Genomic DNA, 22,776 nt, shown 5'->3' with positions numbered 1-22,776 from the left:
CCAAAACATAGTAAAACTTTAAATACATTTTTTAAAAATCACATTTTTAAAATGACTTTAAATTAAATTACATAAAATAAAAATTTTGTTTAAATTACTTAATTTTTGAAAAAAAAATTAAAGTTTTTAATAGGGCTAAAAATAAACTTACCTTTCTTTAAAGTATTTTTAAATGATAAATCAGTGGAAAAAAATTTTTTAAAACTTTTTTCATCTCTTATCCTGGTAAAAGCAGGCCTTTTACCAGGCGCAAGAATTGTAAGTGTTTTCTGCGGGCGGAGGGTCTCCAAAAAACAGAACTCTCCTCCCGCAGAGGCCCTGCTCCAGCGCAGCCGGAGGATCTGTCAAGAGCTTTCTTGACAGATCGGAAATGCCGGTTTCCAGCGCATGCGCAGTGCATGCCTAAAACCGGCATTTCCGATGTCCCTACGGGTGAGTACACACCCGTAGGGGCCGGAATATCTGCCTCAATGTTATCTGTTAGAAATTGGCCAGTATTTTAAAAGAAACTGACTTATTAACTGTATACTATGAATTTAGATGTAAAAATTGTGGGAAGCCAATGCTACATTTAAGTGAAATCCAATGTGCTGCAAAACTACTACACAAAGTTCAAAACATCCAACAGAAAACAGATCATAACCTCGGCCCCAATTACATTTTTATATATATTTTTTAACCACACCTTTGTTTTGGCCCTCCCCCTTTTTTTCTCTCCCACATGGCAGCTGTCTCCCATTCTGCCAGCGCATTTCACACCTAATCTAGAGCCGTCTTTTGTCTCCACTAGTCCTATTACCATCTCGTCTGGTTTTGAATACCTCTTAATGTCTCTTCACTTCTCTTTTGTTCTCTCATCCCCATTTCCCAGCCCCCAAACTGGCCTTTTAATCTGTTTCATTTCCTGTGTTTCTTCAGTCCTGATGAAGGGTTTCAACCTGAACCGTTGACTCTATTTCTCTCTCCACGGATGCTGCCTGGCCTGCTGAGTTTTTCCAGCATTTTCTGTTGTTATTTTGGATTTCCAGCATCCGCGGTATTTTGCTATCGTAACAGAAAATATAGATGTGTTCAATGTATAACTGATGTGTTACAAGTTGGCATTCATTTCAGTTCATGTTTGAATAAATCCGTTACTAAAATGAATTGTAAAAATCATGTAATTGTGGATCAGCAAACATGTTTTCTAAATTATGACATGAGTTTTAGTGTGTGAGGAGATAAAATTCTAAATTGAAAATCAACAACACTAACTTGAGAAGAAGCAGAATATTATGGAAAGGAGAGATTAGCTATATGCAAGCTTGTTCATAATTTAACTTTTTAATGGAATTAATGCAATGTTTCTAAATGCTTTGATTTTTTTTTACACCTAGAATAAAATAACACCAGTAAGTAAATAGTACTGGGAATTATTTATGTGAGCTATGCCAGATAGTGTACATCTGCGATAGCATCTTGCACATTGCAGTTAAAATCAGCTGAACTAGCACTTTACGCTGTTGCTATGACATCAAACAAATTGGGCAGAGACGTTTTTTGTTCTCTTTTCCCTTTCCTTTCAGATGAAGTCTTCAGGTGGGGACTTATTTAAAAGCTGGGGCACTCGATAAAGATTACTTGAATTTCTCAGTCCATGTTTGAATCTAGCACCTTAATTTCAGGATTGCCGCACTCAATGGACGTTGATTACTCAGTTACCCAAAGTTAGACATAAAATAGCTTCACTGAACCCAGGCATGTAATTATACTAATGGTAATGAAGTGCTACTTACAGTACCTCTTAAATTGTACCACTGGCTTAGTGGGTAACACATGAGATGGCATGATACTGAGCTATACAGACCTGAAAGGTCGATGGTTTGATCCAAAGTCTGTATTGTCAGCTGATCTCGGCCTGGACATCCATGGGGTCCTACTGGTCTCTCTGTCCCTGAGCTAAGGAAAGGGGTGAAATCAGCTAGATTACCACTCCAGATCAATAGCAAGTGATCCTCCTAAAAAGTGAGTGAATGTGGACAGTAGGCAACGATAGGATCAGGCTCACTGATAATTGCCCAACCTCCTCCCCGCGCCCCCCCCACACACACACACCAACTAATAGCCTGTGACATTCATTTAGGCTCGTGTGAAGTATAACTGCTTTCACGAGTTACTAAAAGGGTTCTGATGGCCATGATGCTACACCACATCACCTGCAGAATAAGAATGGGCAGAAGTAAGAGGAAGACTATACAGGGTAATTAGTTCTTATCGATCATGTGGCAGTCATTAACAAGCAACAGTCAGTAATAAGGATCAACAAAGGTATGAATAGCAGTAGGAAAACTGGAGATGCACCACGAAGAAATTTATCATTCAAAATAATCTGCACAAAATTTCTCTCCTACCTACCAGATCAGGAATCTGATCCATTTGCCACCTGTGTGTACCTTGGCGCATAGACAGACTACTCCTGTCAATTTGAAGTTGCATAATTCTGGATCAATTGAATTGTGCTTAAGAGAAAAAAAAACTTCTGTGCTGTTTTGCTGCAGTTGATTAATTTGATTACTGGATAATTTGAATTATTTAGCACTAAAAATTAGTTCAAATTAATGTGAGTAGACTGCAATTGCTCCTGCAATCGAACTGTTGAAGGAGAGGGGGGTGTTATGATTTTCTTTGACTTCTGCTAAAGTTTTCAAGAAATCCTGACCCCTAGAGAGCTCCGCTCATTGGCTATGGGAGTGGGTGCCATTGCCTAGATGTACCTCATTGCAGTGCAACGAGCAAAATTGGGGCAAACCAGAATGAGGGGAGATAACAACATTAGAGCTAGGTCAGTTAGGAGTAAAAGCAAGAAGCATTTTTTCTCTCAAAGGGTAGTGGAAATCTGGAGCACTCTTTCGCTAAAAAAGCCATAGATGCTGGGTCAATTGAAATTTTCAAGACTGAGATCAATAGATTTTTGTTGGATAAGAGTATCAAGAGATATGGAGAAAAGGCAACTAAATGGAGTTGAGATACAGATCGGACACAATCTAATTGAATGTACAACAGGCTCGAGAAGCTGAATTGCCTACTCCTGTTTCTATGTACCTAAAATGATTTCCCAACAGAGCAAGTTGGGGCGAGGGAAGATTGCTCAGGAGAAGTGGATGGGAGAGGTAAGAAATGGTAAGGGTTGCTTAAAATGGCTAGTGAAAATGTCATGTATTATGGGTACTTGCATAGATACTAAATCTGGATAAATGGACTACACCTTCAGAAACACCAGTGCAATTTGTGTTTTTACTGTGAGGTATAGAATTTATACTTTTTGCAGTAATTTATTAGCTTTTGGGAAAGGTGTGTACTTAATATACAAGGATAGTAGGACTTTAAAATATATATAGCTTGAAAATGTTATCCTTTAACATCAAAATCAGCCTCTGGCTAAAATGATTTTTTTGTTCAGTTTTAATATAGGTTTAAGGTTAAAACATTCAGTGAGCTATTTTTTTCTATTGTGCACACCAGGATAAGGAATGTTAGTGTTGAGAAATGGAGCAAATTATATTTTCGGAATCCATTGTCAGCATTAAGCATTCAGACCAGGTCAGTTATTGCACAGTTATATGCTTCCTCTACTCTGCCTCAATAGTGTACCTCAGAAAAGCACCCACGACTTCATCAATGTGACATTTTCCATTGCTAATTGCTGTTAAATTAGGGATAGTCTCCTATGTAATGAGTTTCCTAACTTCATTTTACATAGGACCTTTGGAGTCAGCAGACAGGTTTGAGTTCATGTTCCAGAGGTAAAAGGCAAGTTTCAAGCCCACTTCACCCTCCAGACACTTCTCCATTAAATCCATTGTAAAAATAAAAAAGTTCCATCTCGTCCCCAGCTCACAGGTGGCTTCTGTGAAAGTTCACCCTGGATATCAGACCATTGCCTCAAAGATGCAGGCTACATCCTCACACAAGATTAAGAGCTTTGAGTGGTTCAACTGTTAGTGCATTTATAAAGCTTTCTCTCCCCTGTATCACAAAAAACACCCTTGGTGGTTGGTGTCACCAGATTAGGTTGGTTCCCAAGATAGTTGTTATGAGGCATCCCTTAACTTTCTGCTTAAGGTTTTAATCATGAATTGTGAGCTTCAGGCTTTGATCTTTATGGCTACAAGGGAAAAGAGATAATGGCCAGGAGTTTCCACTCAATTGCGCAGGTTTTATCAGCGTAATCGCCCGAAATTGACCAAACCAGTGCAAAAATCGAGGAATTTCAAGTGCCAATAACGTCCAGCGCAAATCGAGTTTCCGTGATCTTTTGTGCTTGTTTAAAAAAAGTCACGCTGGAATCCAGCCCTGCCCACATAACGTACCATGCCCCCAAATTAAATTAATCACCATGGCAAGTTTCCCCTAATTGTGCCCATTTGTGGGCCTTCGAGGAGGCTTTTAAAATTAAGCTAGTAAATGGTTCTGTATAGTTTTTTAAAGCTTTTTCAATTATTTAAAATCGGGTTGGACTAATTAAAATGTTTATTTTTTTTGTGATAAATCCATTTTCAGCTGTATTAATAAAACTGCACCAGGTTACCACTCTTAATATATCAGAAATATTTTTTAATGCAGAATTTTTTTTTTAAATTACGTTCTAAAACGCTGCTTGATTGTGCTGGTTCGTGGAAGATTTTGTGTTCAGCGATATGCAAATCAGTGAGCGGAAACTTGATCAAAAAAGTCAATTCAGAAAACTAGTGCAATTTTGAGCGTAATTTGCGTCTGGATCGCAGACTGCGCCCAAAGCGGAAACTCTGCCCCCTAATATCAAACCTCATTTATCAGGTGCTGGTTCAGGAATCTACTTGGTGTTTCTGGTTTAGTTCTTTGTAGGGCTGTTGTTTCTAGTAGTCCCCATTACTCTCTCGGTCAGAGAATGGGCACTACAGTGTTGCAGATACCTCTCCAACCTGCATTCCCATTGAGAGTGACTCCTCGCTGGGAGCACGGGATTGCTAGATTTACCTTTCGTAGTCTATTCACAGTTGATATTTCCTATTCACCCGAACTATATCTGAATTATATTTCAGATCAATTTCTAGACTTGCCATGGAGTTCAAAAGCCAGGTCTAATTGTCCCCTCCACCCCCCAGATGGATGTTTGCTTGGCTACGCATTGCTTCAGAATACTCTTCCCATATTGGATCAGACCAAGAATGATTTTGTGTTCCAAATTTGAATTAATCAAAATGATTTTTTTTTTGGTTTTAATAGGAGTATTATGGGGGGGGAGTTGTCAGAAGAATTGCTCTGGTCACTATATGTAATGGCATTGTAAATGCATTCAAAAAGATCATGTTTAAGATGTCATTACACATAGTGGCTAGAACAATTTTTCCCCTACTGTGGATTTTTGTAGAGAACACAGTTGTGTTTGCAATTATGGTAGAGTTTTGTGGGGGGGGGGGGGGGATATGCACAATAGAGTTCTGGTTGGCTATTATTTATTGCCCTAAAGTGAAATAACCGTTGTTTCCTGCTGCTATAGATAATGGATATAATACAAATCAGACGTAAGTGCCCCATTTAACTCTGGTTTACATTAACCCTGATAATATGCATTTACCAATTCCCATGGTATTGTGGTGGACATTGAAATGATTTGATTGAATGTTGAGTAGATTACTGAAACATGCAAGGTTCTCTCCAACACATTTTTCTGGTTTACTAGGCTACAAGTGCTTTGGACGCAGAAAGTGAGCACCTAGTACAAGAGGCCATTGATCGGGTTATGCAAGAGAGAACGGTTTTGGTAATTGCGCACAGGCTTTCAACTGTAAGAAATGCCTCAAAGGTAAGTTGAGAGAATTTTGGTTTGGGGGAGAATTGCATGTCCAAATGTCTTTAAAATGCTATAGTCATGTCAAATTAGTGTCCACTGTCGGGGAACCCCTCACTGCTGTGAATTGAGCCCACACATGAGAAATTTAATGTGGCCTGCGTATTGTGTAAAGCAAGATAACCTATGAGAAACCAAACTATTAAATGATAAAAGGTGTTGGTTGGTGAGTTGTGACAGTTACTTAAGATGATTTTTGATTCAAAAATGTTACAGCACAGGAGGAGACCTTTTGACCTATTGAACCTGTGCCAGCTTTCTGAAAGAGCTGTCTGCTTAGTCCCGTTCCCCTACCCTATTATACTTGAAAAGGGAAAAAATTACAGGACTATGGGGAAAGAGCAGGGGAGTGGGACTAATTGGAGAGCTCTGTCGAAGAGCCGGCATAGGCTGTATGATTCTAACCTTTGTTCTTTGGTGATTTTAAATTTACACTTCTAGCTACTGACTCAGTGGAAATAATTTTGAATACCTCTGTCAGATCTTCTATTAATATTCGTTGTTCTAATAAAAGACCATCCACCCCACCGCTCCCCTCCCCTCCACTTTCCCTTATCTATTCTAATAACTGAAGTCTTCACCCCTGGTATCATCATAGTGAATCTTATCTGCACCTTCTTCGTTATCTACCTCTTGGCTTTCTAAGGCTATTTTTATTTTTAAAACTTAGGATTTCATGGGCTTTTTTTTATACAAAGAGTTTTAACAACTTGTCCACCCACTTTTAAAGATTTGTGTATCTGAACCCCTAAGCCTCTGTTCCTCTACTCCTTTTACAATGTTACCATCTAGTGTATATGGCCCTATTCTGTCTCTCACTTCACATTACTCCACATTAGATTTCATCTGACATCTAGCTACCATCTTCCTCTTTAATGCTGCATTGAATGTTATCTTAGGAACAGAAAGAGTTCAGGTAAAACAGACCAGTTGACTCTGAGAAAGATCATAAGTGCTACCCAGTGGAAGATTTGATCCTAGCACAGCACATTCTTTTGCTACTATATATATTTTTTTGCTTTTGCTAAAACACAACATAAACTTGGCAAAGATGATTTTTTTTTTTGAATAAACAAAATTGATCTTGAAACAGACTAAACAAACTGGCGCTGATGATCGAAAGCATATGCACTCCGCAGGGATCCTCTTGGTTTAATTCACCAGAGTGTGGCTGCTTTACTTTTTAACCAGGGTAAATGTATGCACGCACGATTTTATAATGGGGGAGTTCTTAAAATTTAATGCCTACTTTTGTACAGGACTGGATTTTTTTTTATTGCAAGAAGCAGATCTAGAGGTCAGTTCTTGAGCCATTTTTCTATCTCTAATGTATATTCCATGACCAGCTCTTGATTTTCGTACAAAATAGTCCTTTTGAGTAAGAGTTCTTTATTGTTGGGTGTTAAATATTCAGTCTCCAGGGTCCTCACAAGAAGAGCCTAACAGCAGCCGTCTGTTCTGTATATTGAAACCAGGGCTTCAGCTCTGCCAGTGCCCATGTCCCGAGACCTAGACATTTCTGTCAGAGGCAGACTTAAAATATCATCTCTCTGGGAGGAAATAACAGCTGATGCTTAGATCAAAAGGACTGTGGACATTGTCTTTCACTTTGAAGGATCATATTGATTGTGCCTTCAGTTATATCAAAGGAGATAACTACACGGTGTTGGATATTAAAAGAAATGGAAGATTTCTTACACTGCCATGTTATTAAAAAGGTGTCTTGAAGCTGGCAGGTGCTTTTTTTTAATACTACACATTGCAAACTTAGGTTCCAAAGAGGACAGAAGAATTCAACCAAAGAAACTCGAGCAACACTTCAGCCTGTCAGTAATAGCTGTATCTCTAAGGCTTTATGGTTTGTGCAAGGATTTGCACAGTTTCTATTGGATCTTGAATGGTATAGTTGCTCCCTTGAATCCCTAACCTCTGGAATTCCCTCCCTGCCTCTCTACCTCACTTTCCTCCTTTAAGATGCTCCTTAAAACCTACCTCTTTGACCAAGCTTTTGATCATCTGCCCTAATTTCTCCTTATGTGGCTCGGTGTCAAATTTTGTTTTATAACGCTCTTGTGAAGCGCCTTGAGATGTTTTACTACGTTAAAGGCACTATATTAATACAAGAAGTTGTTGTTGTTGAATAGGCGGAAATCACAATTGCAACTGGGCCAAATTAAATTTTCCTGCTGTATTATCCCCTCACTTTCTGCTACTTTCCCTTTCTTTTTAGAGCCATCATTTTTTTCTGCTGCATTGTCTTCACCCCCTTCTTTCCTGAAGACATTGACTCCTTGCTGGGGTGCAATTCTTTTGGTGCTGGTAATTTCACTGTGGGGGCATTCTGTCCTCACCTGATGTCCACACTTGCACTTCCAACAAGGTTCACTTGATAGTGATCAAGAATGTGAACCATGGTGCACTTTTTCCCCCCTAGCTCCAGGGTGGTGATAGCAAATGTAGCATAATCATTTGAAATATCCCAAACCTGCGACCTCTACCATCACCACCAAGATCGTCTACTTCCACCTCCATGACATTACCCACCTCCGTCCCTGCCTCAGCTTATCTGCTGCTGAAACTCTCATCCATGCCTTTGTTACCTCTAGATGCGACTATTCCAATGTTCTCCTGGATGGCCTCCCACCTTGCACCCTCCCTAAACTTCAGCTTGTCCAAAACTCTGCTGCCCATATCCTAATTCGCACCAGGTCCCGTTCACCCATCACCCCTGTGCCCGCTGACCTACATTGGCTCCCGGTCCGGCAACTCCTCAATCTTAAAATTCTCTTGCTTGTTCTTAAGTTCCTCCAGGGCCTCGCCCCTTCCTATCTATGTAACGACCTCCAGCCCTACAACCCTCCGAAGTCCTGCGCTCCTCCAATTATGACCTCTTGCGCATCCCCAGTTTTCTTCGCTCCACCATTGGCGGCCGTGCCTACAGCTGGCTAGGCCCTAAGCTTGGAAATTCCTTCCCTAAACCACTCCGCCTCTCTACTGCTCTCTCCTCCTTTAAGAGGCTCCTTAAAACTACCTCTGACCAAGCTTTTGGTCACCTGCCCTAATATTTCTTTGTGCCCCTCCGTGTCAAATTTTGTTTGATCGCTCCTGTGAAGTGCCTTGGGATGTTTTATTACTTTGTTGCTGTTGTATGAGGACAAGGGCAGCAGGTGCAGGGGAGCACCATCACCTCCAAGTTCCCCTCCAAATCACACACCATCCTGACTTGGACGTGTATTGTATCGTGGTTTCTTCATCGCAGGGTCAAATTCCTGGAACTCCCTGCCTAACAGCATCATGGGAGTACCTTCACCACAAAAAGGACTGCAGCAGTTCAAGAAGGTGGCTCACCACCACCTTCACGAGGGCAATAGGGATGGGCAATAAATTGCCAGCGATGCCCATATCCCCAGAATGAATTTATTTTAAAGTTCAGGGCAGACACCTGGAACAAAGTTCCCTCTAAGCTGCGCGCGTGCAAGGCTGCGCAGTAATCTGCAAGGTTCCACGCAGGCCGCTCACGAGCTTTTCCATTGGAAATACTGTGCATGTGCAGAAAGTTAAAGGGACCGCGCATTGAAATAAACAGGCCATGCACAACAAACTTAGCTTAGAGGGAGCTTTGGTCAGGAAGTGTTTCTTTACACAGAGTGTGACCAACAGCTGGAGCATTGCCAGGAAGAGTGGTTGAAACCAGGGCATTTGGCTCATTTTTAAAAAAAATGCCAGGTGCTATAGTAGGAAAATAGTAGAGATGGTGTACTGGAAGGATGAAGTCAAATAGGCTGAAGGGACTTCTTCATCCAAGCCAATCTTGTGAGGGAGTGCAACTGAACTTGTGTTCGCATGTATAAAATTGTAGAAAAACAGAAACAAGTGAACAGTCCAAGACAGGGAGAAAATGTCATCTGTAGAAATAGTTCTGCTGTGGAATTGCTCTGATCTAACTTTTTTCATCCCCCCCCATCTCAGAATTGCCTCCTCCTGCAGCCAGAGGATTTAGATGGTCTATTAATAGCAACATGATGTCCAATCAAAGATGTTTCTTTGGTAGCTGATGCAAGATTCCTCTGTCCCCCGTCCCTTAGGACATGCAGACTGCACTTTGGGACAAAAAGACTTAAATTAACCTATTAACAATACTGTAAAAGTATAAATCCTTAAATCAGAGCTAAGTGATGCTACTTGGAGGTTAAGATGAAAATCATTTTAATGATCTCCCAATGTTTCACCGAGGGCAAGAGATAAATTGGAAATTCTAAAGTTTGTAGTAACATAGAAATGGGTATACAGTTAAATGGATTATTTAATTCAAACTTCATGACCATTTGAGGACTGGAATTTTACTTTTGTGATTTAAACAAAACATCTGAATTTACTATAGTTTCAAGAATACTCTGATTCGATGTTTCTTGAACAACTATATAAAGTTCAACATTGTGGATTTGCAGAAATTCTTGCTGTTTGAAAGCATGTCTGCATTTTAAGTCTGAAAAAGTACCCGTCCTGGAAAAGTTAAACAATGTTAAATTACTCATTTTAAATCCAGCAAAAAGTCTGAATACCTAATTGTTGGACCTCAGTTTTCCTATGAAATTTACATGCAAATAATACAGCTCATGTATAGGAAGATCAAATGAAAATGTGAAGTAAATGTAAAATGTTCTATGCCAATTTGACTTAAAGTCTAGTGGGAATTAACGCTACTATTGTGTTTATCTTTTTTTCAGCTAAAATAACCCAAGTCAAATTGAGTACTGCCAAAGATACTGAAAACACTGCCTGCTTTGCTGGAAATGATTACTATTGTACTATTTCCTGCTTCTCTGTACTTTGAGAGTTGGGCCATAGAATTCCTAATTAAACTTCCTCAATGGATAGCTCTGCAGAAATTATGTCGAGCTACTCATGCTGATAAGCATAATGTGGCCTTTTTATAAAAGGATGCTGGTAAGGATTAGTGTTCATGTAGGCAATATTAAGTTTTTTTCCTAATTCCAGAATAAGTAAGGATCACACAACAGTTTTAACATAAATGCTTTAGCAGATTTGAACCAAACTGAATACATGTCCTCTCTTAACCACTAGATTGCTTTAGAAAATGAACATGCTCCAAAATGACCTCTATCTACAAAGCACAGCATCTGTCTTTCAGATGAGACATTAAACCAAGGCCCCTTCTGGGGTGGATGGAAAAGATTTCATGGCACTATTAGAAGAGAAGTAAGAAAGTTTGCCAGATGTCCTGGCCAACATTTATTCCTCAACCAACATCACCTAAAAGCAGATTATCTGGTCATTAATCTCTTTGCTGTTGGTGGGATGTTGCTACACATGAATTGGCTGACACCTTTCAGTACATTACAACAGTAACAACACTTCAAAAGGCCTCCATTGGCTGTGAAGAGCTTTAGGATATTCTGAGGTAGTGAAAGGTGCTATATAAATGCAAATTATTTTTAATCTTTATTTACGTGATCTCAATAATTGAGCTAATTGGATATTTCACAACCAATATTTTTTTACTCTGTGTTTCTTCCAAATCTTAGACATATTAAAGCCATGACTGTGCCAGACTGAGTGTCTAAAGCAGTCTACTCCAATATCAAACTGTTACCACAATGTCATTTCACAAGCATTAAACTTAAATGAGTGATGTTCTCTCATCAAACTCTTGATTCCATACAATTTTGATTAGCTTAAAATTGGTGCCAATAAACAATTCTTTTCTAACATAACAATCCCTAGCCAGTAAAATGTTCCAGTTATCCAATTATTACTGCTGACTAAACACTATTAAAAGCATATGCACTGATCCAAATTGGAAGCAACCTGTTAGGCAAGTGTCTTAAGAATAGTGGATAGTGAGAGGGATTAAAACTAACTCAACTGTGCTCTTGGGAATTGGATCTATAATGTGGCATTAATATCACCTTGTGTATATTATCTGCTGACCTAATTGTTCAAAGTTATTCATTTAAGAAAAACCTAACGGGCACTAACTGCAAGAGCTCCCAGCACTTGAACTGCAAAAGATGAAATTCTGACTGTTGCTTTTGTTTAAAATACTTGCATCTGGTAACCCAAAAGTTGATCAGTTGTAGTGATAGCCAACAATCGTAATTATAAAGCTATAAGCCCAAACTAAACTGTTCGACAAACCAACAAATCTCCTTTATTTAGAAAATATGTGGTATTAAATAATCCCTGAATAGCCCATCTAAAGTCATGTTCCCAATGACCGCATGCCTATTAACTGTTTTCCACTGTAGCAATTGTGGTTCAGTAATTAAGCTTTCTAGACTATCAGTTTTCAAAATCTAAACTTTGTCTGGCCAAAGAAGGAAAATTCTTGTGGACTTCCCAGAAGTCATAAATATATGCACAAAAAAGGAAAGAAGATAGCTCGTACTGTGTATGTGTTTAGCTCTGCTGCAGCAATCTGGAAGGAAGATGGCTGGTACTGTGTATGTGTTTAACTGTGCTGCTCAAACTGGAAGGTGTAAAAGTTAAACATTTACTAGCAGTACTTGAACTATGAAGTTTAATTTCTCTGCTTAGTAGAAGCAGATGCCTGCATTCTGTGTTTAAAATGAGTCTCCAAGCTAACGGCATGTTTTATAAATTCTGGCAACTAATGGGGCCCTTGTGGTTCTTATCTGATGCCTCATAGTTTCTATTGAGCTGGACAGCATTTTGAGACCACTTTCAACGTAAAAGCAAGAACTTCCAAGTGCCCTTAAATGTATTACATTTTTAAAAAGTTGTATATATAATCTGTAATCTTGATATAAACACATTCCTAGCAATGTTCTGATATAATGATACCTGGGAGTGAGTTATAAGAATAACATAATCGAGGGGATTAGAGGAAGTTATAAACGTTATCTGAACCCTGCAATTAAGTTACAGCCTTTGACTCACTACCAGGTATCTGTTGTTTAAATAGTAATGGATGACTGTACTGTACCATACTGTACTGGGAAATGAGCAGAAGCAGGTCAATGTAAAAAATGAGACCACAGCCTGCTTTCCTCAAATCTCCAGTACAGATGAAATATATTAATATTTGATAGCATTTGCTGCTACTGTTGGAGACACTGCCTTCAGTTTCTGGTCCTTTGCAGCTTCAAATCAGGCTCACACAGCAGGCAAGAAAACTATGAAGGAGGTAATTGGTTGTTCTTGGTGTTCTTAGTCAAGCCTGTCTATTCGGAATTGAATTTGAGTTAACAGTGTTGAATTAGTAAGAGTACTGCATTTTATAATACTGTGATTGAATTCAGATGGCCATTATACATTCAATCAACTATTAACCCAAACTCTTAAGGCCTCATACCCCATTTTTATTACGGGCTTGCTGTAGACAGCACTACTGAAATTGGCAACAAGTTCTTAATGTAAAAGTAGTGATGCTTTGGAGGATGGAGGCAACAAGCACCACATATCCTGGTGGTTTCCAGTTCTACATCAAACAGCAGGTCTATTTCTGCTTGCAGTGTAACTCAACAGCACTTGCACCAGAGGCAGAGGTGGCAAATAAACATAGCCCCTGCCACACTGAGCTGATGAAGTGCATCTATTCCTCTCTGTGCAGACACTAAATAATGGGGTTGCACCCTGACGCATATGTTTGTAGCTTTCCCCAATCATTGGGCAAAGTACTGCAGTGAGAAAAAGTATTAAAAACTTTTTCCAAAATGGCTGCATGCCACTGCTAATCGTTTTAAGACCTTAAACTGTCACGTTGTAACTCTGCGCCCCCCCCCCCCCCCCCCCACCAATGGCTGGAGAAGCTCTATACCGAGGTGAGTGGTAACAAAACTACTAACGGTATAGATGGGATGGGGAGTGTTTTGGTCTACTAGGCCTGCTGGCAGCCATGATTTTTTGTCACCTCTCACACCCTAACTGCTATTAAAACCACCTTGTAACTGGGGTGAAGGTAGCAGCAGTAGGCTGTTGGAAGGGCAATCAAAGGAAACTCCCAATACTGTGTATAGTACTAAAAATTATCTATAATCTCAAGTTATTTCGAATGTAAAATAACTGTGTTTTAAACACAAGCGGTCCCTAGCTCCATACTGGAAGTGGCCATTTCTGTGCTTTAATTTAATGATATCATTGACTGTCAGACATCAATCAGTGTCTCTTTCCACACACAAATACAATGCAAAGACCACCAACTGATTCACTTCAACCTACTAAGCATGCTGGCAAATAGCATTTGGTAAGGTATTGTGATAACATACTACAGGTTGCTTTTAGGTTTCTTCTGACTACCTCAGTCCAAAATTTTGATGTCTGTTTTGGTGTATCTGTCAAAGTTAGCAATGGTTAGTTTAGTATCCTTTAGAAGTGGATTGCAGTAAAGTTCCCTACACCTGCACTAAAATGCCTGCATGAGATGTTGCTGAAAAGCCTCCATTGTGGGTCTCTTTCTTTAGATTGAGAGAAGCTAAAAGGATAGTTAATTTATAGAAAAATTGCTGTACTGTTAGATTTTTTTTTTTTAATTAAGTTTTTAAAAAAAAACTGGCTTTGCACCTTGCAGTTATACTGCTTTTGGTGCAAAACGAATATGAAACAAGATCACCTCCAGTACTGGTCCAAACTGTCAGCTCTATATTGCACAAGTATGTCAAAAATTATGATGCAGCACCAGTATCAAATGTGTAAGTACAGCATTACTCCTTGTACTGCACATGTTTATCAAACTGAATTATCTAGACTGTTCTTAGAAGCTTATGAACCATTGTCAACTATTTTCTATTTTATCCATCTGTTCTCATTCAGCTCTTACCATTGTGTTGATCTGCTTTAAGTTCACATTTTTTCAGGGTTTTTTTGTTATGATTCTGTACTCTTGAGTCTCCACTTGCAGTGATTGTGCATGAAAAGCAAATTCCTTTCTCTAATATACCAATGACTATCCTGGGTCTGAACCTTGGTAGTTAGATTTTTTTTCTTTGCAATTCCCCACAAAACCCTGGGGCACCTGGAATTTGCTGGTTTTGGGATGTGGTGGGCCTGTTCCATAGTGAGTGCTATCTTGGGGCAAGGCTTACCATGCACAAAGATCGCAGGGAACTTGTGGAACACCTCTACCTTCCCTCCCTTCCAGAATGCAAAGATCCTTACATTGTGCCAGGGTTTCCCATTCTCCAAGCTGTTGTGCTCGGAGCAATCTCTTGATCTCTCTGTAGAGGGTAAGTGACCTTGCCTTCCAGGTCTATGAGACTCTTGGCTCTAAGGCACACCTTTATTGCCTTTGAGCAGTTGAACTTATCTTTTTGCTCCTTAACATTTTATTAATTTTAGGGCTCTTCAAAATGGAGATTATTGTGGTGGGAAACAAAATGTCTTCCATCTCTTTGAACTCAGTTTAAATGGAACACTTGAATTAGCTGATTTCACCCAGGGTGAAGATCAAATTGACAGTTTGACTTCATGCTCCTGGATAGAGAAAGGAAACATCAGCCAGTGTTGCTGCTCCTTATGGCTATTTAGTAAGTCCTGCTGGAACTGGTGTGCACGTGTGAGCAGGTGTGTATTTTCAAGTAGTTATGTGCCTGATGAATAACCAGTGAGGCGAGGGACCAGCAGTTGGAGAACGGTGACTCCAGCAGGGAAGAGCGAAGAGAAAAGACTTTTTTCCCCTCAAAGAGCACTGCAACGTTGGGTATAGCGCACATCAGATGAAGGTCGAAGCTCGCTCGACCATCCCTCAACAACCTGCCATAATTACAACCTCAGAAAGGTATCTCCTAGCCCATCAATGTAACAATTCTATTTCCCACAGCAGTTGTTCTTTTGAATGAGTGTTTCAAATTATGGCCTGTGAAGTCACCCACTAGGAAGTGGATTGAAAGTTATCAGCCATTTCACTTAGGACATTTCCTGCTGACGGAGAGGGAAACTTTAATTCTTTCAATCAGGATCGATAAGTGAAAGCATGAGCATTCCTGGTTCATTGTGCTACTCAATCTTAGTACTATTTGTCTGTGCCTTGAAGGTTCTAACTCACTTTTTTATTGATGAACCTATTTCAAGAGTCAAGGCCCTTAGTGCAGGACACCAACAAGGTTGAACAGAGTAGGAATGAAGGTGAGGTAAATCAGGAACTGTTGATTAGGTGATAACCACGTTTGGGTTTTAATAGCTTGTAGATTGGAGAGGAAGCAAAGACTGAGGGAAGTAAGGCATTCCACAGTTTAGAGGTCCTGGGAAAGGCTAGATAAGTAGGATACTGAATTTTGAATTCACGCTGAGGATGAAGGAAAGAGAGAGAATGTGCTGGGTGATGTAGCAGCAGTTTAGGAGAACAAGAGAGGAAAGTTCAGAGCAGCGCTGTAGCACTGATCAAATAGGCACAAGAAAAGTTGTGACAGAGAAAGAGTGGCTGGCAGCAAAAGGTGAGAGAAGATTGTCTTGAGAGGCCTTTCATTGTATTCTGCATAGGAGATTGAGAGAAGTGTTGGAAGAGTCAGATTTGCCAACTCGTCCATTGTACTTTGCTAGTAGTGTCCTTTCTTCACTTCTGCTTGAGAGGCATGTTGTTGAGATATACAATGTGCCATATTGCCGCTTCGTTTGCCTTCTGTATGGTATTTTTTTTCTGCCAAACTAAGAATTTCATTCTTTGCTAGTTATTTTGGATGCTGACGTCGTTCCTCATTCTACAAGAGTGGCCACATAAAAGGCCTGTAGTGAATTAATTCATGAATTTTTTTTTTATTCATTCATGGGATGTGGGCTTCGCTGGCAAGGCCAGCATTTATTGCCCATCCCTAGTTGCCCTCGAGAAGGTGGTGGTGAGCCGCCGCCTTGAACCGCTGCAGTCCGTGTGGTGAAGGTACTTCCACAGTGCTGTTAGGGAGGGAGTTCCAGGGTTTTGACCCAGCGACGATGAAGGAACGCCGATATATTGCCAAGTCAGGATGGTATGTGACTTGGAGGGGGTGGTGTTCCCATGCGCCTGCTGCCCTTGTCCTTCTAGGTGGTAGAGGTCACAGGTTTGGGAGGTGCTGTCAAAATTGGCCTTGATAAGTGCCCCCGCCCCCCTAAATATTTGAAGAGTGCATAATATTCAGTTCATTGGATATTTGAAATCCATTAATAAAAATGTTAAGTTAGCTGAACAAGTGCAATATATGATGGAAGTGATTTATAAAATGTCCCTGTGCAACTCCTCATACTTTTATTTTCTAGGTTGTTCTGCATCTGTTCGGCAGAAGGATATGGGAGTACTACTGTTTTTTTAATCTATCATGCTTCATGTTCTTTCATGTGAAAAAGGATGGATACAAGAAACTGTGCATAATAAATTATATACACATGCAGTACAGAGTTAGATGCCAGCTATAATATCTTGGCTTATGTAGTGAACGTCTCTTTTTATTAAGCATAAATACATCAAACCGATTTGTTGCTGTAGATTGTGCCTCATTCTGGAGAATACAAGATTAATCAAAAAATAATTATCAATGCACTTGATCCCACAAAGTCAGGAAGGTTTTACTGAAACTTTGAAGCAATGTTCATATGACTGGTTTGGGTGTGGAAAAATCAATAAAATAACGCTATTTATTCATTCTTTATAAAATATAATATTGTTTTAAAAAGTATTTGTGAACTATTTACATAAAGGTAATTTTAACGGCATGTTTTTTTTTAAATTAAGGTGATTGTTGTTGACAAAGGAAGGATAGTGGAATGCGGTACCCATAAGAAGCTTTTAGAGAAGGGAGGAATCTACAAGAAGTTAGTTCTCCACCAATTGGCTGCAGGCTCAGTAGAGTCTGGAGGTGATGATTTCCAGGGAGATGGCTCTTTGAATGGTACACGAGCAGAAGATGCCACAAACTCAGAGAAAGAATATTAAAGCAACGCAGGTATTGATGTGGGAGAACAATGAAACGTTTAAACTATAATGGACACACTGGGAAGCTTTGACTATGTCTTGTGTTGATCAGTAAAAAGCAAATGGAATTGATGTGACGAGCACCATTTGTAACTGTAAACTGTGCAGCTCATTTGATTGTAAAATTACACGCTTGTTATTTATTCATATGTTAAAACTAAAACATGGAAGCCTGTCATTAAAAACTCTTAACTACTAGATATCGGAGTTAAGTTAAGCAAACCACATTCACATTAATGCCATGCTCCAGTGAAAAGTATTTCTGTCCCATATACTTGATGCTCTTGTGTCAGTCACCTCATGGCAATGTGCACTAGAATAGAATAAGAAACTTTAGATTATTCCTCTGTGGAATTCTAATTTGCATCAAACCGCTTAATGTAAATCGCTTCCTTGTTTTATATTAATATGCATGTATTGTGATAATTTAGGGGTGTTATGCATGAGAACTGAACCTAGGCCATGATCACTACGTTTGTTCTCGTTATCTTGATGTAATCTTGATATAAACAGAGTAAGAGAGTGCTGCTAACAGCAAGTAGCTGTGCCGCTGTGGTGATGCTCATTGTTGGCTCTGCTGAACTTGCAAGCACTGCCTGTGAATTGCTTATAAATTGCATTTTGTTGTTTAATAGGAAGCTAGCATGTTGAAAAATTGAAGACTTGGGTTAATACTCCTAAAGAAACATTGAAATCACACGATTTTTTTTATGTCAATTTTTTTTCTTGCCAATTTTCTCCCTCTTCCTCCTCCACTGAACCCTACTGGGGTTTCCGATCCACGGGCACCAGCCACCATCTGGCACCTCACATACATGAGCTTTTACAGTGAGTGTCAGCAGCCTACTCACCCATGAAGGGCATCACGGGTAAACTGATCTTGTCCACACTTGCAACAGGGATCACTGGATAGTGATAAAGAGCTGAAACCGCCCCCCTCCCACCACGATTGTCCCAAACCTGAGGTCAATTGTAGCACTCCTATCACTATCGCAACAGAGATCAACCAAATGCAAAAAAACCAGGAACCAACCGACCTGATCTGTACAGCTCAGCTCCTCGGTCGATAGGTTTACTGAGCTACCTCTCATTTTCATTATAGTGTAGCAGTGTTTTCGTGTTACTGTCAGTCTTCCCAATATAAAAGCTGTTTGGGCTAATTAAAGGATTGGGTCAATTATTTATAAAAATATATAAAACCTTGTAAGCAGCACTTGCTTTTTTATTTGATTAAATTACCCCTTTTAATTCAGTAGTAGACATTGTAAAAAGAAACTGCAGAAATTGCATTGAGTACATGACATCTAAATGAACTTTCGTGTTTATTTATATAATGTCAGCACCGAAATGGCTTAACCAAGTTGCACTCCTTTGTGTCGAATTTTCCTCCTGCTGATTATATGCCAAAAAATTGCCTGTTTCCATAGCTTTGTCAGCAAGAGTTATACAAATTGGAACAAATCTCACATCATGACAGGTATCTTATTTTGTCTTAATTTAGATTTAAATCGAGAATTTTAAAAAGTTAAATGGTGACTATTGTGTGCGATTATATGATGTGCACTTTATATATCAAAATGCAAAATTGTACTTGTTAATTCTGTTTGGTATGGTGCTAGTTTTAAATTTTAGTATTTGAAGTTGGTAAACAAGTAACCATAGATCTGTAGTACTGAAATGCACATACTGAATGTTCCAAATTTTCACTAATTATATAAAATGGCTGCAAAGTTGTTTGAAACTTTGTTATAAGTTGTTTGAATTTAATGGCAACAGAATTAGAAAGTTGTTATCACAAAATGAATACTATTCTTTCTGTTAACTATAAAAAATATTAATGTGAAATCATTTGAATTTGTACAAAACTTGTAAGAAACTGTGGTACTGAAATAGTGTCTATTTTGAAGAAAGTTGTTAGATACTAATTGTGTAAATATGCCAGAGGATTGCATTTATTCTTTTTTTGTTACCTCGAGTGTATTTTTGGCATACATACTTAAAATGCAAGATGTTTTATTCCTCCTTATAACACATCCTTTAGTGTTTTCACACCCTCCCTCCCAAAAGTTGTAACTCGGATATCGCCACAACATGTCGAGCACAAAAATAATTTGCAGTCCTTGCCTGGTGCTGCTCTTAAATGCTCCTCGTACCATCTACCCTCATAAAGCTGAGCATCTCCCAAAAATGATGGTAAGGCAATAGGAAGAAAGCTCATCGTCCTGGGAGTCACAGCTGTTCGTGTTTTAAAATATATATAACAAAAAATTTAAGAGTGTGCTAAATTTCTACTTTTAACACAGCTGTATTTTATGGATATACAATTAAACTAGAAGGCTGTATCTGGGGGAATCCAAACATTACCTGCCTCTATGCAGGTTCCCCATTCATTGTCTTTTTTTCCCTCCGACAATAGGAACTAGATGCATGTCATATTCAGGACATTTGGGCTCTTCCTCGCCCTCCTCAATTTTCAGCGCCTCCTTAAGTAAATATCTACTCAGTGAGGCTATTTATCTGGGTCTATGGGGCAGGGGAGAGAAACTACTGGCATTTCTTACCCAATTAGGAAAATACACATCTTGCTTGCAAGCAAATCCATTCTTGTGCAGATCACAGTAAATCTTTCTGCATACTTTAAGGACCTTTGCGTTGAGCAGTAGTGTACCATTGGATTTATTTCACAGGCAAAAGTGAGCTCTTATTTCAAGCTGTAATCCTTATACACTTGTGAAATAAACCCAGTAATATATTAATAACTAAACATTTATTTTCTGAAAATTGCATCTCTGTGAACATTGTTTCTATATTGGAATATGAAGAATTTCCCATTTTATTTACACCTACAATGCCTGTTACCCATAATGTTGCACCTATTCGTTCTCAGTAGCTGTTTCACTTGTGTGGTAATTTTGATGCACTGCTGGTGATTGTTCACTAAGAAGGAAGAAAACTACATTGTGCGTGAATTCTGGAACATAGATTACCGGATAATTACAAAGCTGGGGAGGTACCTTTTTTAAATTTTGGGCTTGTACACTGGGCTCTCGTGTGTACTAATTAAATCGGAATTAAACTCTAAACGGTATACAGCTCTGTACATCATCGGTTCTTCAATATGTCTATATTCAGAAACATAAAACATTTAAATTGTGCAATATCTTATGGGCCATATTTCTAACTACTGAGATTTGTATTTTTCAACGTTTAGTTATTTTTCAGATGTAAGCTACTGTGACTATCATTAATGTTTGTGCACTTAATAACATGTTAACTATTCTGTTACAAAATAAATATCACAAAATATGTTTCAAATATGCCAACTTCTTTGGTGATTATGTTCAATAAATCACAAGGTAACTGGATGAGGAAGGCCTTTCACCCTATTTTAGCTCCTCAATGCAAAAACATCAGTCTCTTCCATCACCATCCGACCACAGTCCCCACCGCTTACACTGTCCCCGCTTATCCCAGACCGCTGCCTGTACCTGGCAAATAGCGCTAACCATTTGCCATTACTATAGGTGTCAATTACAAAGGCACTGCTTATCTCATTGAAACTTATAAAATTCTAACAGGACTAGACAGACTAGATGCAGGAAGGATGTTCCCGATGGCGCGGGAGTCCAGAACCAGGGGTCACAGTCTAAGGATAAGGGGTAAGCCATTTAGGACTGAGATGAGGAGGAATTTCTTCACCCAGAGAGTGGTGAACCTGTGGAATTCTCTACCACAGGGCAGTTGAGGCCAATTCATTAAATATATTCAAGAAGGAGTTAGATATATTTCTTAAGGCTAAAGGGATCAAGGGATGTGGGGAGAAAGCAGGGACAGGGTACTGAATTTGGATGATCAGCCATGATCTCATTAAATGGCGGAGCGGGCTCAAGGGGTCAAATGGCCTACTCCTGCTCCTATCTTCTATGTATGTTTAAACCGTTAAACGGGCACTGTGGCATTTGGACAGTAAATGGAGAGACGGAGGATGAAGATTCCCTCCGCGCTTCCAGTGCAGCTAAATTTATTCTTGTCCCGAGCTGTGTTGACCCCAATGTGCTCGCCATATGTGGTGGGGACTGTATTAAATAATTCCAGGGCTTTTGCCTCTATTTTCCTATTTAGAAGTCTATTGCATGTCTTGATCACTCTGTATGAAGAGGAGCTTCCTGATATCTTTCCCAAATTTGTCATCTGCTGCTTTAAACTTGTTCTTACTGTCATGGTTTGAATTTGTGATATCTTGTGTCAAAATCCCTGAAATAGTCTACTTCAATGTCTATCAGCTGTACAGTGTACTTGATGTAGAAGGTGCCAAGGTGTACAAGTGGATTGACAATAGTTTTGACCATACCTGTTACTTTGATCTGCTAACCAGTATTTCTGTGCTGGTCACTATAATCAGTAATAAAATAACATTATAGAAATTTCTTTTGTTGGAATAAAGGGTAAAAACAATATTAATTATGCTATAGTTAGTGCCAGGCTTGACTCAGTGGTAGCAAATAGCCTCTAGATCAGAAGGTTGTGGGTTCAAACCCCCCTGAGACACTTGAGCACTTAATCTAGGCTTACACTTAAGTGCAGTACTAAGTGACTGGTGCACTGTTGGAGGTCGTGTCTTTCAGATGAGATCTTAAACCAAAGCTCTACCTGCCCTCTCAGATGGACGTAAAAGATCCCCTGGTGCTATTCGAAGAGCCGGGGTGTGCCTCTCGTGTCCTGGCCAGCACTTATCCTTCAACCAACACCAATAAAAACAGATTCTCTCAGCAATTATCTCACTCCCATTTGTGGGACCTTGCTGTGTGCAAATTGGCTGCCATATTTTGCTTACATTACAACTGTGACTACATTGACTATGAACCTCTGACACACTTGCAGTTTTTAATTGTTTTGTTGAGCGCATACAGGAAAAACATTCATTTTCCCAGCACTATTCTCTTGAACAACTATCAAAATTTGTATTTTTAATAAAATCTTTTTACAC

At 39.3% G+C, this 22,776-nt stretch overlaps 1 protein-coding gene across 2 annotated transcripts in view; it reads left to right on the top strand.

Annotated features, from left to right (window-relative positions):
* LOC147104304 (uncharacterized) overlaps positions 1-21,106 on the top strand; it is a 171,511-nt gene extending 150,405 nt beyond the window's left edge. The window contains exons 19-21 of one of the 2 annotated variants that reach the window (XM_085961522.1): positions 5,702-5,824; positions 17,550-17,760; positions 19,217-21,106. In XM_085961522.1, coding sequence (XP_085817648.1) covers positions 5,702-5,824; positions 17,550-17,750 — 324 coding nt within the window. In that variant the 3' untranslated portion in view covers positions 17,751-17,760; positions 19,217-21,106. Of the gene's footprint in view, positions 1-5,701; positions 5,825-17,549 lie in introns of both variants that reach the window. The other variant, XM_085961521.1, reaches the window with a different exon arrangement.
* The last annotated feature ends 1,670 nt before the right edge of the window (positions 21,107-22,776 follow it).

This window comes from Somniosus microcephalus, chromosome 19 (assembly GCF_052327205.1).
Source record: "Somniosus microcephalus isolate GS21.2 chromosome 19, FLI_Smic_1.0, whole genome shotgun sequence".
Classification (NCBI taxonomy): Eukaryota; Metazoa; Chordata; class Chondrichthyes; order Squaliformes; family Somniosidae; genus Somniosus; species Somniosus microcephalus.
The sequence above is the reverse complement of the archived record's forward strand: the minus strand, read 5'-3'. Positions and strand labels throughout refer to the sequence as shown.